Raw genomic sequence first — 16,491 nt, forward strand, 5'->3', positions numbered from 1 at the left:
GTCATAGAGAGAAACTCCCGAGATGTGAGCCTGACTTGGGGATACTGGGTTAACCTAGCAGACGTAACCCAATGTATTCTATGGTATGCCTCTTTCATTACTGGTTTAATTGGTTTCAATTATATCCATTAACAAACTCATTCAGTCAACTGATGTCATCTGGTGCTGTTAGCCACGACCATCAAAAAGTCAATATATAATCTGACAGTGAGTGACAGAAAGTAGAAGGTAAACAAACCTTGGATACCCACAGTGCTAATTCTGCATTATTTCGATGACAACCATGCCCACACTATACTCTTATTTATTTATTGGACAGTCTGTAGGAGAATTGAGGATATAATAATTACTGCCTGTGGATCGCAACGATATAGAAAACCTATATAAAACAAAAAATGGCAAATAATATATATATATAAAAAAATAAATAAATCTATAAACGGAAAATAGACATGGTCTGCTTAAAGAAAGCCTCCAGCCAAAACGATAGACTATGTAATGCTAAGTACGGGGCCCGAGGAGACGGTTCATGACATGGAGATTTAAGGCGCTTTTGGACAGAACAGTTATATTTAAAAAAAAATAAAAAAATCATCCGAATGAACGAAAGTGAACGATAATCGTTTGGTCTAAACGCACGCCGATGACTGAACGAGAAGCGTGCACTTCCCTTCAGTTTCTGCAGGACTAAAAATCATCATTTGCTTGCCATTCCACTTAAACCCTTCTCGCTCAGTGTTTTATATAGGGAATGTGAACACTGAACGGGAAGTGAATGCTTCGGCGATGAAACTGCCCGTCTAAACAGGCTTACGAGCGTTAACGAGCCGGTGATGACGTCATCAACTCATTCGCTTGTGCAAACGAGAATCGTGCAGTGTAAAAAGAGCCTAAATGACCTATAAAGAGGGAATTCCTGTGTCATCCTTTCCCCACCGGACCCTTCACTAGGAGTAGCACAGTAACGACTTTCTCTGGACACTTCCTTTAAACAGATAAGGGGCACTGCAAGGAGAACACAAGCCTGTCGACCCGCTGTGTATGTAGACATACATAGTGGGGAGTATTCAATCACTGCAGATTTGTACGGTCTTGAATTTCTTATACATGGCTGAAAGTTTGGGGTGCGAAATGAAATACTAATTAAATTTCGACCATATGCTGTCAGCTAGTACGCCGCAAGAGACCCCTCACCTGACCAGACTCTTCTTCAAGTCGCCTTTTTTCCTCTTCTGCATCAATCAATTTTTGCTTAGTCATCAGCAATTCTTTATTTAGGGCATCTGCCTTTTCTTCTGCCTGAAAAAAAAATCCAATACCATCAGCATGCTTTATAGTTTATTTATTATAGGTGGCTGCTTTATCTGACCACTATAAAAAGGGTGTCCTAGTCTTAAGGTCCATTTACACGCAAAGATGATTGCTCATAATTTGTCAGAAACTGACAGTTTGGAAGGATCCTTTTGCATTAGGTACTAATGGGTTAATTAGCCCATTAGTAGCTAACTAGCTTCATTTGCATGTATTTAGAGAACAGTGTGTGGTCTGTTCTCTAATTACTTCACTTCTGTTCAGCTGCAGGCAGCAGGCTGCATACAATGCTATCAGCGCTGCCAGCAGAGAACACAGCATGCAGTCCGTCTTATCAGGGACAACAGCTTTTATGCTGAGCTGAACTCAGCGATGAACGAAGAGTGCACAGTACGCGCACAATGGGCGAGCATTGGCTATCGCTCAAAAGCCATCGTTTGAAATTGGCAAATATTATAAAGGCTGATTTACACGCAACAATTATCGCTCAAAATTCATTCAAAGTTTCAGATTGCTGGCAGCGAACAGAAAAGTTTGCATTTACATTTAGTGTCTTCTGCAACTTATGTAATAGCTAATGTAATAACTAAAATTAAGTGCAAATCAGCTTATTTTATTAAAATGATGTTTTTGTGCTGAAAAACTGTTCTCCTTTTAATTTGATGTCCACTGCCTGATGTCCTGTGAAATACGTCTCTAGTAATAGAGACACAAATGGATTATAGGGAGTGGAAGCTTGCTGCTTTCTCATGCTGCCCATAGAAGTCTATAGACAGAAAAGTAGAGGGAGCTGCTGGAGGGAGACAGAGACAATTCTGAAGCTACTAGTGAGTGTCCAGCATGCATTTACAGCTACACTGCTCAGTACTGCTGTCTAACGTTCTTCATGTTGCTGCTACTTATGGAGGTTTGCTAAAGAGATATACAGTAGCAGGAGCTCCTCTTCTGTATGTGATGTATATGGGAGAGATCATAGCAGACAGTTTTATCCACCTAGTGCAGGTAAAACTGACAATTAGAAAACTGGTGAACATGTCATTTATACGTCTAATAGTGGCCAGAAATAGTGTCTCTCCTTGTGAATACACATGCCATGCTATTCTGAAAAGTCATCTGAATGTGTGGGTACGCTTTAAAGAGCACCTATCACCTACCTCTTATTTATCGCGAGATCTTGTGGCTCAAGAGCATTTACAGTGCATACTACTATAATGTACAACAGTGGTGATATTTCACAACCCTGGCACTATATGCCGCAAGAGGAGATGGTGGAGTGGGAGCCCGCATGAGTATGCTGAGAATCCCGCTACCCAGAAGCAAGCACCTGACTCCTCTGGGATAGTCGGGCACTTGCACTAAATTAGCTTAGAGAGAAGGTAAAGATATTTTTACCTTGTATTGAGTTGCATTGAGAAACATCTGCTTTTCCGTGGATGGTACATATTCGCAAAAAGAATGTAATGCAAACACAAATATTAAAGGGGTTGTCTGATTACTGGACAACCCCGCTTTAATAGGACTGAAAATAATAACGTGAACTATGCTTACCCCTCCACAGCCTCCGGGATCTAGCGCTGCAGCCCCACTGATTATTGTGGCAGTTGTCGTCACAGGGAATCAGGTGACCGCTGCAGCCAATGAATTCCTGGCATCGTGTGGCTCAGGATGTGAGCACCAATGCAGAGAGAATGAGAGGTGATGCTGCAGCTCCTCATTGGCTGCAGTAGTCCCCTGATTTCCAGTGACATCATCTGTCACAGCAATCACCGGGATCACAGCCGGGCTGCAGCATCGGAATCCGCCGAACGCACTTTATAATTTTAATATAAGGGGGCCGATTCAAGCAGGGTTGGTCTAGAAAACTGACAACCCCTTCAATTAAAATCTCTTTGCACCACCACTGGCAAGACGACAAGTTTCTGTGTATAACAACCCAACCATTTTTCTTTACTGACTGTGAATGGACTGTACTTTATGAGTGTGGTTACAAACTTAGTTTACTACTGATACAAAGCCAGCATAATAAACAGCAAACAAGTTACATAAAACAGCAGATTAAAAAAAGCTTCAGTATTTCATAAAGGGCCAAGTGATGATGTGGTTCAGTAATGCTATGAAGTTCTGGGGAGCTAAATGCATGGGCCTCAGGACTGGCACTAGTTGGGAAACACTAGTCTAGTAGATCGCCTTACATTAAACACAGTAAAAGCTCAAATCTCTCTAGTATTCTAGTCTGTCATACATAGTTTCACTGCTAGAGGTGGAACAAACTTCAGCAGTGTGAATACAACACCGGTTTACAATAAATAGTGTTTTCGTCAAAACAGTGACGATCTGAACCAGGGGTGAGATTCAGACAGTTTTTCCCGAATCATTGGCTAAAAGAGTTATCCCACCAAATTAAGTCCTCCCTATTAGAGGATAGGGATACATAGAGGATAACTATCCATCCAGCAGGTACCCCTACAAGTCCCAAAAGTCCCCTAATAGATGGAGAAGTGGTCAGGCATTTTGTGCTGCTACTGAATTCATTTAAATGGGACTGTCGCAGATAGCCAAGTCTGGCCAGAAAAAGAAAAGACCTTCATTGCTAGATGACTGTGTGGGATCTGGGACAGATGAGTATCTTTTAATTAGGCTGGGGCAGTCAACACAGATGGCACCATGTATAAATTATTTATTTTCAGGGGCACTATGTATAAATTTATTTAGGAGGCACCATGTGTGATTCAATTCAGGAAGCACTGTGTATATACTTTTTATTTTCAGGGGGTACAGTGTGTGGGACCATTTTTGGGTGGAATGATCTATAGTAATATTTTAAGGTGAAACAGTGTGTGGAGCCGAGAGGGCTCAGCTTGTGGTATTAATATATTCATGTGCCATAAGTGTGCGGCGCTATGAGAGTCAGGAGACACAGCGCGCGGCGCTATGAGAGTCAGGAGACACAGCGCGCGCGGCGCTATGAGAGTCAGGAGACACAGCGCGCGCGGCGCTATGAGAGTCAGGAGACACAGCGCGCGCGGCGCTATGAGAGTCAGGAGACACAGCGCGCGCGGCACTATGAGAGTCAGGAGACGCAGCGCGCGGCGCTATGAGAGTCAGGAGACACAGCGCGCGCGGCGCTATGAGAGTCAGGAGACACAGCGCGCGCGGCGCTATGAGAGTCAGGAGACACAGCGCGCGCGGCGCTATGAGAGTCAGGAGACACAGCGCGCGCGGCGCTATGAGAGTCAGGAGACACAGCGCGCGCGGCGCTATGAGAGTCAGGAGACACAGCGCGCGCGGCGCTATGAGAGTCAGGAGACACAGCGCGCGCGGCGCTATGAGAGTCAGGAGACACAGCGCGCGCGGCACTATGAGAGTCAGGAGACGCAGCGCGCGGCGCTATGAGAGTCAGGAGACACAGCGCGCGCGGCGCTATGAGAGTCAGGAGACACAGCGCGCGCGGCGCTATGAGAGTCAGGAGACACAGCGCGCGCGGCGCTATGAGAGTCAGGAGACACAGCGCGCGCGGCGCTATGAGAGTCAGGAGACACAGCGCGCGCGGCGCTATGAGAGTCAGGAGACACAGCGCGCGGCGCTATGAGAGTCAGGAGACACAGCGCGCGGCGCTATGAGAGTCAGAAGACACAGCGCGCGGCGCTATGAGAGTCAGGAGACACAGCGCGCGGCGCTATGAGAGTCAGGAGACACAGCGCGCGGCGCTATGAGAGTCAGGAGACACAGCGCGCGGCGCTATGAGAGTCAGGAGACACAGCGCGCGGCGCTATGAGAGTCAGGAGACACAGCGCGCGGCGCTATGAGAGTCAGGAGACACAGCGCGCGGCGCTATGAGAGTCAGGAGACAGCGCGCGGCGCTATGAGAGTCAGGAGACACAGCGCGCGGCGCTATGAGAGTCAGAAGACACAGCGCGCGGCGCTATGAGAGTCAGGAGACACAGCGCGCGGCGCTATGAGAGTCAGGAGACACAGCGCGCGGCGCTATGAGAGTCAGGAGACACAGCGCGCGGCGCTATGAGAGTCAGGAGACAGCGCGCGGCGCTATGAGAGTCAGGAGACAGCGCGCGGCGCTATGAGAGTCAGGAGACACAGCGCGCGGCGCTATGAGAGTCAGGAGACACAGCGCGCGGCGCTATGAGAGTCAGGAGACACAGCGCGCGGCGCTATGAGAGTCAGGAGACACAGCGCGCGGCGCTATGAGAGTCAGGAGACACAGCGCGCGGCGCTATGAGAGTCAGGAGACACAGCGCGCGGCGCTATGAGAGTCAGGAGACACAGCGCGCGGCGCTATGAGAGTCAGGAGACACAGCGCGCGGCCCTATGAGAGTCAGGAGACACAGCGCGCGGCGCTATGAGAGCCAGGAGACACAGCGCGCGGCACTATCAGAGCCAGGAGACACAGCGCGCGGCACTATCAGTCAGGAGACACAGCGCGCGGCACTATCAGTCAGGAGACACAGCGCGCGGCACTATCAGAGTCAGGAGACACAGCGCGCGGCACTATGAAGAGCTTTTCTTAGTATAGAGGTTTACGATCTGCTGCCAAAATGAGGAACCAAAGACAACCAGGCATCAAACTCTGTGGTGGTGAGACATAGATGGAAGATAGCAGTCATGACTGCCTGGGCCGAATGGAGAAGAGAAGGGAAGGGAATGAGAAGACATTACCTATGAGTCACAATATACATGGTTATTTTGCTTCTGACAGTACTGTATTTGTACTGAATTTACTGCATAGTTATTGGTTTATTTGAATGCAATAGGAATAATCTTTTATGGTGCCCTACACCACAGGCATCTCATACACCGAGTAGGGAATCTGTTAAAAATTTGAATCCCACCCCTGGTTGTTTCAAGCAGCAGCAGGACGTACATAAGCTTGTGACACTGACCAGTCCACTTGGGGTGTAAGGCTTGTGAGAATAAACAAGCATATGGAAAGGGACAAAGTCATAGGAGGAGTGGAACATCAGAAGCCACAGACTGTGGAAGAGTGGTAACAAACTGAGATAATGTACAGTGAAATACAGAGAACTACAAGAACTTTGACTTCCGGAAAGGCAATGTTCAGTCAGGTAAGAGAAAAACTTAGTCTTAAGGCCTTAGTCAGACGGGCGTTTTTTGCCGCGATTTGCGGATCGCATGACGGATGCGCATCCGCAAATCGCGTGACCGGTGCGCGCAAGTCGCCCGCAAATCGCCCGAAAATCTGCTCCTAGCCGCGTTTCATTAGAAACGGGCCGGAGCTGTCCAGCGCATTGCATTCAATGGAGACGGCAATACAGCCGTCTCCATTGAAAGCAATGCGCTGCGGGCGAGCCCGGGATGAATTGTCTAAGGGCTTAAATATATAAGCCCTTCCCTGCAATCCATCCTAAAATGTGTTAAAATAAAAAAAAATTGCATTCTCACCTTCTGCCTGCAGCTCCGGGCAGCCGTCCTGCAGTGGGTGTGAAGGGGGTGTGAGTCAGACCTGCCCCCTGATTGGCTCAGCGCTGAGCCAATCAGAGGCATGCCTCACTCACACCCATTCATGAATTCATGAATGGATGTGAGTAAGACCTGCCCCTGATTGGCTCAGTGCTGAGAGGCAGCAGTCACTCACCCATTCATGAATTCATGAATGGATGTGAGTAAGACCTGCCCCTGATTGGCTCAGCGCTGAGAGGCAGCAGTCACTCACCCATTCATGAATTCATGAATGGGTGTGTGAGTGAAACCGGCCTCTGATTGGTCAGGCTGTGACCAATCAGAGCAGATCATTCAGCAGGCGGGGATTTTAAAGCCCCGCCGGCTGAATAGTGCCGAGAAGCAGTTCAGGAGAACTGACAGCGGCCGCGGCTGGACTCCGGCTGCAGCGGAAAGGTGAGTATACAATTTTTTTTTATTTTAACACATTTTAGCATGTATTGCAGGGAAGGGTTTATATATTTAACCCCTTCCCGACAATTAACCCCGCGCACGCCGGCAGCCCATTGCTTTCAATGGAGCGGCTGTATTGCCGCTCTATTGAATTCAATGGGCAAACATCGTTCTTCTCTGCCACAGCTGTTACAGCTGTGGCAGAGAAGAATGATTTGTCTTCTATATGTTCTCAATGGGGTCGGCGCTGCTGCCGCCGGCCCCATTGAGCGCATATACAGAAGCGAACAGGAATCGCAGATCGCAGATAGGTGCGATCTGCGATTTTTTGTTCTATAATTTTTCGGACGAGCGCATAAAAAGCGCTCATGTGTCCGATACCATTGCGAAGCAATGGTTTTAAAAAATTGCCGGACGCATGCGCATGCGCAAATCGCGGCAAAAAACGCCCGTCTGACTAAGCCCTAAAGTGGTATTCTAGGACTGTTTTAAATTTTCTATTGATGACTGACAGGTCATCAATAAAAGACCGGCGTGGACCAGCAGCTAAGATCCCCACCAATCAGCTGATTCCCAAGATCACTGTTACTGCGGTCATCAGAAAGTGCCGACCATAGTGCAGCACCCCGGGTTGGTACTGCAGTAGCTGCGCATGCCGTAGCAACCCAAGCTGCTGTGCTACAGTCAGTACTTTCTGCTTCCTTTGCTGATTGGTGGAGATTTAGAATTTTGGGACTGATTTTTTTTAAATTAAACTACCATTTAGAAATTAATACATTTTTCATGTTTCCCACTGTTGGTCAGCAGAGGGAGCAAATCTTCAAATCTGCTAAAAGGAATATGCAGCTGCATAAAGGAAGGCGCCCTTTAGTGTAAGATACGGGATGTCTCTTCTCCCTGAAGGTGAGGTCCCGCTTTCTACAGGATGTACAGCGCCATTTTATTGGTGACCTGCAGTAATTACCATGCTTCTGGCAACACAGGTCCTGAGGTGAGGAGAACGAGGGCAGAATGTGGAGCTTCTCAGAGGTGGCAGGAGTCGGAGGGCAGGTGGACGGCTGTGGTGGTTGGAGGCCATCATCGCTATGATGCTGGAAGCCATTATCAGTGCACTCACGGCAGCAGCTTCTGGACTTCACTATCCTGGTGCTGAGCTTTTCTACCCCTCCAGTAACACACTCACAGCTCAGGCATAGGGGATTGGGCCGGCTGCCATCCCTACTCTTCTATGTCCTTTCATGTGCCATACAGTATCACTATAGGTGTTGTAGTAGTGACACCATACACTGATGCCAATACACATGGCAGACCCCAATTCAATAAAAAATACTACAATATATTACTACCATTACATTTGCTGTACTTCTAAACAGAGTTGGATGTAAAACAAAATCCAAATTTATGGATATTTTTTTAAAGTACCATTCCTTTTAAAGGGAACCTGTTACCACTGAACGAGCTGTTGGGTTGGTGACGAGGGGGGGGGGGGGGGGGGGGTCGGAGGATGCATTTTGTATGCTCACCCACTTCAGAGGGGTTTGCTGTTGGAATATGAAAGCCGTCTGAAAATGTGACTTTTTTTATACTGCTGTGTGTTTCTATGAGAGAGCAGGCGTATAGCGTTCTGAAAACAGTAACATTTTTGGACTGTGCATGAACTTCACCAATGGACAGTACAGGAACGGGGGAGCAGGAAAGTATAAGAAATACAACCCCCAGCTCTGTCACCTCCCTGATCAGCACCATAACTTAGTTTATGTTGCTATTTGGAGGCAACAGGTTCCCTTTAAGAGCGTGAAGGTTCTCCATCCACATCTCCCATTCATTGATTTCCATGACCAGTGCACAATGCTTCATCTCCCTTTTGGTGGCGCTGTAGGTCAACTGAACACTTTCTGCCAGGTTCCCCCAGACATTACAGCTGGAACCATTTGAGCAAGAAGAAATGGCACAAAGCAGACAACTGGTTTAATGCATTCCCCAATTACATCTTCACTCTTATTGATCCTCCTAATATGAGGTCTATGAAGGAGATTAGAATGAGTGATCAGACAAACCAATTAGACATGTGACAGTATTTCTGTATGGATGGACAGATATGTACAAGGGTTCATATACTTCATTCTCTTACATTATCCAAGTCCTTGCGCAGGGCAATCTTGCTGGTAACCAACTCATGAGCCAAGTCATCGTTTTCCTGCTCCAGCCTCATGTTTGCTTCTTGGAGCCGCCTGTTTTCACGCTAGAAATACAAAACGGTGTGGGTGAAGGTACAGATGGGTGTTACATGTCATCTTACCCTTGTATACATAGGCTGCCAGGGGAAAATTATTAACCCGCGTTCCACCAAACTTTGAAGTCAACCTGAACAAATGTATAAACTGGTCAGGATGCCATGGGCACATATTAACCACACCATGTGAAAGTAGTAACATGCTCATCAACATGTCACTTCTTTCATATCGCCGAGCCTGGATTAGATCTCAGCACGACACAAATATGATGAACTGACCTAACAGAGAAGATACTTTCATCAAATGTTACTATGTATTTACTACTAGTAGTTACAACCGCAGGAGAAGGTCTCCCTTCCTCCTCTACATATTCCTACATCTGGGCAGCCTCACACTACAGATCTGTTAAACAGATGCCCAACAGTGGCACTGATCATCCATAGGCCAAGATGGAATCCATTTGACCCCCCCCCCCCCCCAATAGTTTAGGGTGAGCTCCGTTTGTAAAAGACATTATAGTTTTGAAGGAACATAGCTCATTCTATTTTAAATGTCTGTAGCTCCAGTTCTATCAGGGCTGCCAACATCCTGCTGGTGTCACAAAAATCATGTCGATAGCACTTACAGAACTGGAGCGACGGCTGAAGTGGGGACGGAAATACTGAATGTACAGCTGACCCATTTCAGTCATTTTACAAAGCCCAGAGGGAAGGAGAGCAGCAACAGCGGAGAAGACCTGTGATTCTCCTGTATATCTCTCTGTCCCAGGGGAGGAGTGACATGAAATTTGGTTGTCATCATCCCAGCATCAATCTTAGAGCAGATTTGCTCTCTGATTGTCACATATGGGTTTTTTTTTCCACGAAAAGGAGTGAAAAGATGAGCACTCGCCCATCTAATCACTCCTTTATGATGTTTAACCCTGCAGATGCTGCAATCATTGCTGACTATAGCATATAAACATTTTTATAGAAAAAAAAATTAAGCTTTTTACCCTTTACATGAGGTTTTAGATATTGTAAAAAATAAAAAGTACAGGAAAACTGAACAAAATTGGTATAGCCATAGTCATAACATTCTGTATTCTGAAATATTACATAGCTGTTTTTTGTTTATCTTGCTTCCCCAAAACAGGAATAAAAAAATAAAATTAAAAAAAGTTGTTCAGACCTCAAAATGGAACCAATAAAAAAACTACAAGTTTTCCCACAAAAACAAGCCCTCATATAGCTCACTTGATGGAAAAAATGCTGTAGTCTTAGAATGTAGCACCACAGTATAAAAAAAAAAAAAAAGAATCCATTGTACAAAGTAATAAAACCTCCATTAAATGTGGGGTTGTCATAATTGTAAGATAACTTAATATTTATACTGCATGTTGAACTAAATGTAGAAATAAATCCTAAATAACATGGTGCTTTTTCTTTTTTTCCCATTGCTCCATAGCAGAAAAAATTATAAAAGTTATTCAATATATTATATGTGGCTGAAATGGGTTCCTATTCAAACTAGAACTCTCCCCCCAAAATACAAGGTCTCATACACCTACATTGACAAAAAAAATAAAGTTATGACAGCTGGAACGCAAAAAGGGAAATGATTTATTGGTTTTTAAGGCTAAAATTACTTGCATCACTAAGGGGTTAAAAATGCACTTAAGGCGACTGAGTTCTACCCCAAATACATTCACATGCGACAGATTCAAAATCTAGAATTAAAAAAATGACTTTTTTGGAAGGCTGTTTCCAATTTTAACGCAACTGTTGGGAGGGTTAACGGATCCAGCATGAAAAAGTTCTCAAGGTACCTGTTAAACAAAGCCCATATTAGTCTGGTGTGACGGAAGCCACTGTTAGACATGCATAATGCAGAAGTCTGGCGCTTTCTACCGGCGTATACATTAAACGGAGGCCAAAAACGAAGTGTGAACCCAGCCAAGTAGGGAAAAATAACCATTTGACATTAATTACATAGAACATTAAAGGGGTTTTGTCATTAGGGAAAAAAAATAAAATAAATCAATACTTACCTATTCCTCCCCAGGCAGTCTTCTGACCACATCTTCTCCTCGCTGATCCTCTCCTGGCTCCTCCATTCCCCGGCTCACCTCACTGCAAGCCGACCGTATTCTCCTCTTCCTGTTTTGGAGAGTCTATTAGCTGCAGTTTACTTCCTGCAGGGCAGTGAACGCTATGAGTGATGTAACACTCACAGCCTAGCAGGGAATGCTGAATCCTCGGCAGCCTGCTTTAGCGCACATGTGTGATATCTCGCCACCAGTGTTTCATATAGTATATGAAACACTAGCGGCGAGACATTGCGCATGCACCGTTGTGCTAAAGCAGGCTTCCGAGGATTCGTGTTACACTAGTGATGTAGCGTACCTTGCCCTGCAGGAAGCAGAATACCGGCAATCTAGGTCACCAAAAGAGGAGGATCTGTCCGGCCGGCTGGAGGTGAGGTGCCCGGGAGACTGGAGGAGCAAGGAGAAGATCAAGGAGGCGAAGATCTGGTAAGAAGGCTGCCTGGGGAGGAATAGGTAAGTATAGATTTTTTTTTTATGACAAAACCCCTCTAATGTGTAATGTAATTTTCCTACAGCGCGTCAATAAGGAAATTGGACACAAGCTTTCACTCACTTACCAGACTCCGGAAAATGTAGCACAGAATAAAGTATTTCTGAGGCTGCATATGAATACGGTGACTCCAATCTGGTTGACGGGTGTAACGGCTTGTAGAATAAACTACATTGTTCAATCGGACAAATTAAAAAGATAAATGTATAAAAGAGTATTATTCACCTCAAATCTTTCCACGGGATCTTCCTGCTGTGCTTGCTGCTCTCTCATCATGTGATACTCGCGCTCGTATTTTTTAAGCTTTTTCTGGCTAATCTGAAATGTAAAATAGACGGATAAAAGAATTTCGAATGTAATGTACTTCTATATCATGGTTATCTTGTGGAAAAATGCCAAAGATCAGAAGAAAAAAATAATAATAAATTATATAATATAAATACATATATAGGTGGCTTCGCACGGAGCCGATTAGCTGTGGATTTTGGTGCAGATCTGCAGCAGATTTCACAATTTCAACTGAATTGAAATTGAAGGCGATAAATCTGCTGCAGATCTGCAACAAAATCCACAGCAAATTGGCTACATGTGAACGCACCCTACGGGGGTTACAGAAGTACAAAGAACAGCCATCACTCCAAGGGCACCATTACATGAGCATCCAACAATCATCAGAAACAAAGCGTGCAGCGGTGGCAGCCACTAGCGCACATGTAGCAGCACCCTAATAAACTACTACTGCCTTACCCGCTACTATAGCTGCCTCATCCACAGCTACAGGGGTCAGAGATCTCCATACCACTGATAGGCAGGGGAATTTATAGGTGGACCGCCCCCCTGTTAGATACATGTTATATGCCTTCCATGTACTTTCATTATGGTCAGCAGCAGATGCCTGTGTACCTAAGGAGATGTGCTGCCAACAATGATCGCTGGTGCTGCACAAAAGATGCAATAGCTCGATAAAATGTGGATTTACACGGTTTTTGGCCGATTGCTGGGCCCTTCACATGGGGTGGGTGAACGAACATTCATCCCCATTCATCGACCCTTGTAAAAGCCCCTTAAAGGGGTTTTCCGGCACTAAACTACTGATGATATATCCTCACATTATATGTACTTCAGAGTGGTGCTATTAAATAATACAACTTGTCAAAAAAACAAAAACCAGCCCTCACACAACTATGTCAACCAGTTATGGCTCTCGCATTGCAATGATGAAAATCACTTGGTCCTTAAGACACAAAAAAGGCCCGTTACGAAGAGGTTAAAATAGTGACTTTTTTAGCTCGGTACAATGATGACCCCTCATGCACATTTGGAATGATTCAGAAATGTAACAAGAAACGAACATTTGTTTTAGCCAACCAATGGCAGACGGTCATCGTCTGGAAGGAAGTTGGCCACGGTTGAAGTTTTCCTCTGACAGTCAGTGTCATTGAACATGTACTAAAAATGTAAATAGCGCAGTTATCTCACATTCCACTTGTAAAGAATGGGGCCGGAGGAGAAGCCTCTCACCTGGCGGTGCTGTAAAGGCGACACAACATAGTGAAGAGTGTATCACAACCGCAGCCCTCTGCGGACCAGATCGCTGAAAAGGCAGGTCTTTGAATAACCACCAAGAGAAGAACGCAAGAGGAGATGATCGGCGCTGCTGTCAAGGCACAGGGAGGAGCCAATCTGGCTAAGAAACGCGTTGGAAAAATATTATCTAACTTATCAAGCTAGGATCTCTGGTCCTCCTTGTACTTTGACTGTATCATCGATCTTCTCTTTTTATGTTCTTCTCTTGACTAAACATACAAGGCCAGTTTGAACAACGGTGATGGCCGATATGAACTAGAGCGTGTATGGCTGCCTCTCTGTAATGTTCGTTCCATGGTTGTTCAATTATTAGCCTCCTTCTATTTAATGGGTTGGCCAGTTTTAGGTGTTCTATAGAGTCCTATCATTCTGGAAACCAGCAGTGGTCACACTCCAGACATCGGGAGATCCTGCTAACTAGGTTTTCTTTTTAAAAGGTATTGAAACCAGCCTGGTGATGGATATTTCGAAGAATTATTGGCTCTGAAATCCCCAGCTGTTGGCCGCTTTATAGCAAAAATGTCAAAAATACTATAAAATGGTTGCATTGTGTGTGCTCTTCTTATTTTCACCATCTCCTGAGTTCTAGGCCTCCTGTTGCCCATGGATGGTATATGTAAACACAGGAGAACGTCATTTTCTGTGCCCATAGGACATAGATGTGATTTACCCATGTGACCATTTCAATCGCTTTCTTCTGCCGCACCCACTTCTGCATAGGTGCTGAAAACTAGCTGAAAGCGCCCAGGACATGGGCAAATAAAGCACTGACCACACTCCGCTATTGGTTACACTTGTGCAGAAGAGGAAGTCAAGGTTGTAGTCACATGGGTAAATCAAGTGACTGTCGCTATCTTAGGGTGCCTTTACATGGGCTGATCGTCGCCTGAGTAATCACTCAAACAAGCGATTACTGGCGACGGTCGGCCTGTGTAAACACGGCACACCCAAGAGGGCACTGAGCGAGACATTGCTCAGTAGTCGCTCCCTTACAGCTCACTGAAGTGGAATGACTAGTAAGCGACTTCTTGCTCAGTGTAGACAGACAGTCTATGGACCGTTTGCAGTAAATGGAGGCGGACGGCCTGGAAAGATCTACGGCACATTCGGCCTCCATTCACTGCACAGCTATCACCAGGGCTGGAGAGCAAGAGAGCTAACCGAGACACCATGCCGTAGGCAATAAAGATCACGAAAGTCTATTTGGTTGGGCACAAGCCAAAAATGGAACAGATCAGCAGGAAATTGGCCCCTGTGTTTCCTGTTGGACTGTTTCAGGAACTTGTAGAAGATCCAACAGACATAGTGCGGACACATTATTGCTGCTTTTTTCTATCATTCATTTCTAATGTTAAAGCGGTTATCCGGGAATATATAGTTTTGTTCAAAAACTTCTTCGACCTGTAGTAGTAAAATTACAGAATTCATACTCCCCCATCCGCGCTCCCATCTCTTTGGTCCCCGATGAACTTCCTGGAGGGGAGTGACAATGACCCGACACTGTCACGTGAGTGCTGATACTCGCTGCAGGGAGCCGGTGATTGGATGCATTGGTCACATGGTCCTTTTGTTGGGGATGTCATCGCTAGCTCCTTGCACGGGGGAGTGAAGACTGGCAAGGCCCGGGGAGCCGCAGCATGGAAGGCCGAGTATGAATTCTATTATTTTACTACTGCAGGCTGAAGAGGTTTTTGACTTCCTTAAAGGTCCTTTACATGATCTGATAATCAGCAGAATGAGTGTTTGCTTCCAATTACTGCCCCCTGTAAAAACAAGGCAGCGCCCAGATGAACTAATGTTCGTTTCTCAGCAGATCGCATTTTTACCTGTGCCAAAAAAAAAAAAAATTTAATTACCACCAGCAGATTTTCCCATGTTAACGAGGAATGTGCAGCCGGCAATATGCAAACTACATGGGGCTCATCAGTGTATTGTTTGCCCTGCATAGCTTGCATCGGTCCGTGTAAAAGGCCCTACAAATGAGTGCCCATTGACTTGTTATATCGTTAACTGGCTCTTGTTTGGGAACGACAATCTCCGGTATGAAGGACCCTCATTGTTCCTTTATTACAGGTTGAGCCCCAAGAGGGGTAGCATCATTCTATAACTTCCATAGGTCATCGGGGGAACTAATCTAGAGCATTCTTCATATTCTGCAGTCTATTGTTCAGTTTTAAGAAAGTCACCTGATATTTTTCAGGATTTAACTAAAAATGATTAAAAACTCTAAAAAACATCAAAAAGTAAATTGATTTAAAAAAAACCTAAAAATAAAAAGTCTTCTCTGTATCTTACAGATAAAACCCTGTATCACTCTCAATAGATAAGTATAGGCAACATCCCTCCATGCAGGCCGAGGAGGAGCGGCCTAGCGTGTGGCAGCGGACATCCTGGAACAATGCCACGCTGCTTTAATCTATAAGGACTTTACGTCTCGCTATAAATCGTCATACGGCAGAAGTACAGGAAAAAGTCCGATACGTGAGAAAAGCTTCCGCAATAAGACAGATAAGAGGCAGAAAGCCGTAATCGGCAGGATACTTACAAACGTGAATCAGCAGAGAGGAGCCGCCACAGAATGCAGCTCTCCTCAGGCCGACTGAGAGGACAGACAGGATATCCTTGCATGAAAACAAAACCTCCTGCATTATTAACCAGGCTCCAGAATAGCAGGCTCACTGACAGCGTGCACGGAGCTCAGCGGGCCGGAGGTGAATGCTGGACACCGAGCAGCACGGATCGCCCATCGGAATATAACAAAGCCTCTACAGTGCAAGAACAGGGACGTGTCGCACCAGTCACTACGGGTCAGGACTCTACTTGTCCAGCCACCGTTTATGTTCTGAAAATCACATTCAAACCCCAATTTGATTTTCAAAATAGAGCACCAAAGTAAAGAGGTTATAAAAGAGCTGCCA

The 16,491-nt window shown here is 45.6% G+C and overlaps 1 protein-coding gene across 3 annotated transcripts in view; it reads right to left on the reverse strand.

Annotated features, from left to right (window-relative positions):
• Window positions 1-16,491, reverse strand: part of RABGAP1 (RAB GTPase activating protein 1) — a 142,603-nt gene that overhangs the window by 18,472 nt on the left and 107,640 nt on the right. For all 3 annotated transcript variants that reach the window (XM_066580813.1, XM_066580812.1, XM_066580814.1), the window contains 3 exons: window positions 12,212-12,304; window positions 9,308-9,418; window positions 1,195-1,299 (listed from right to left, as the gene is read on the reverse strand). In XM_066580813.1, the coding sequence (XP_066436910.1) occupies window positions 1,195-1,299; window positions 9,308-9,418; window positions 12,212-12,304 (309 nt within the window). The remainder of the gene's footprint in view (window positions 1-1,194; window positions 1,300-9,307; window positions 9,419-12,211; window positions 12,305-16,491) is intronic.

This window comes from Eleutherodactylus coqui, chromosome 10 (genome assembly GCF_035609145.1).
Source record: "Eleutherodactylus coqui strain aEleCoq1 chromosome 10, aEleCoq1.hap1, whole genome shotgun sequence".
Lineage (NCBI taxonomy): Eukaryota > Metazoa > Chordata > Amphibia > Anura > Eleutherodactylidae > Eleutherodactylus > Eleutherodactylus coqui.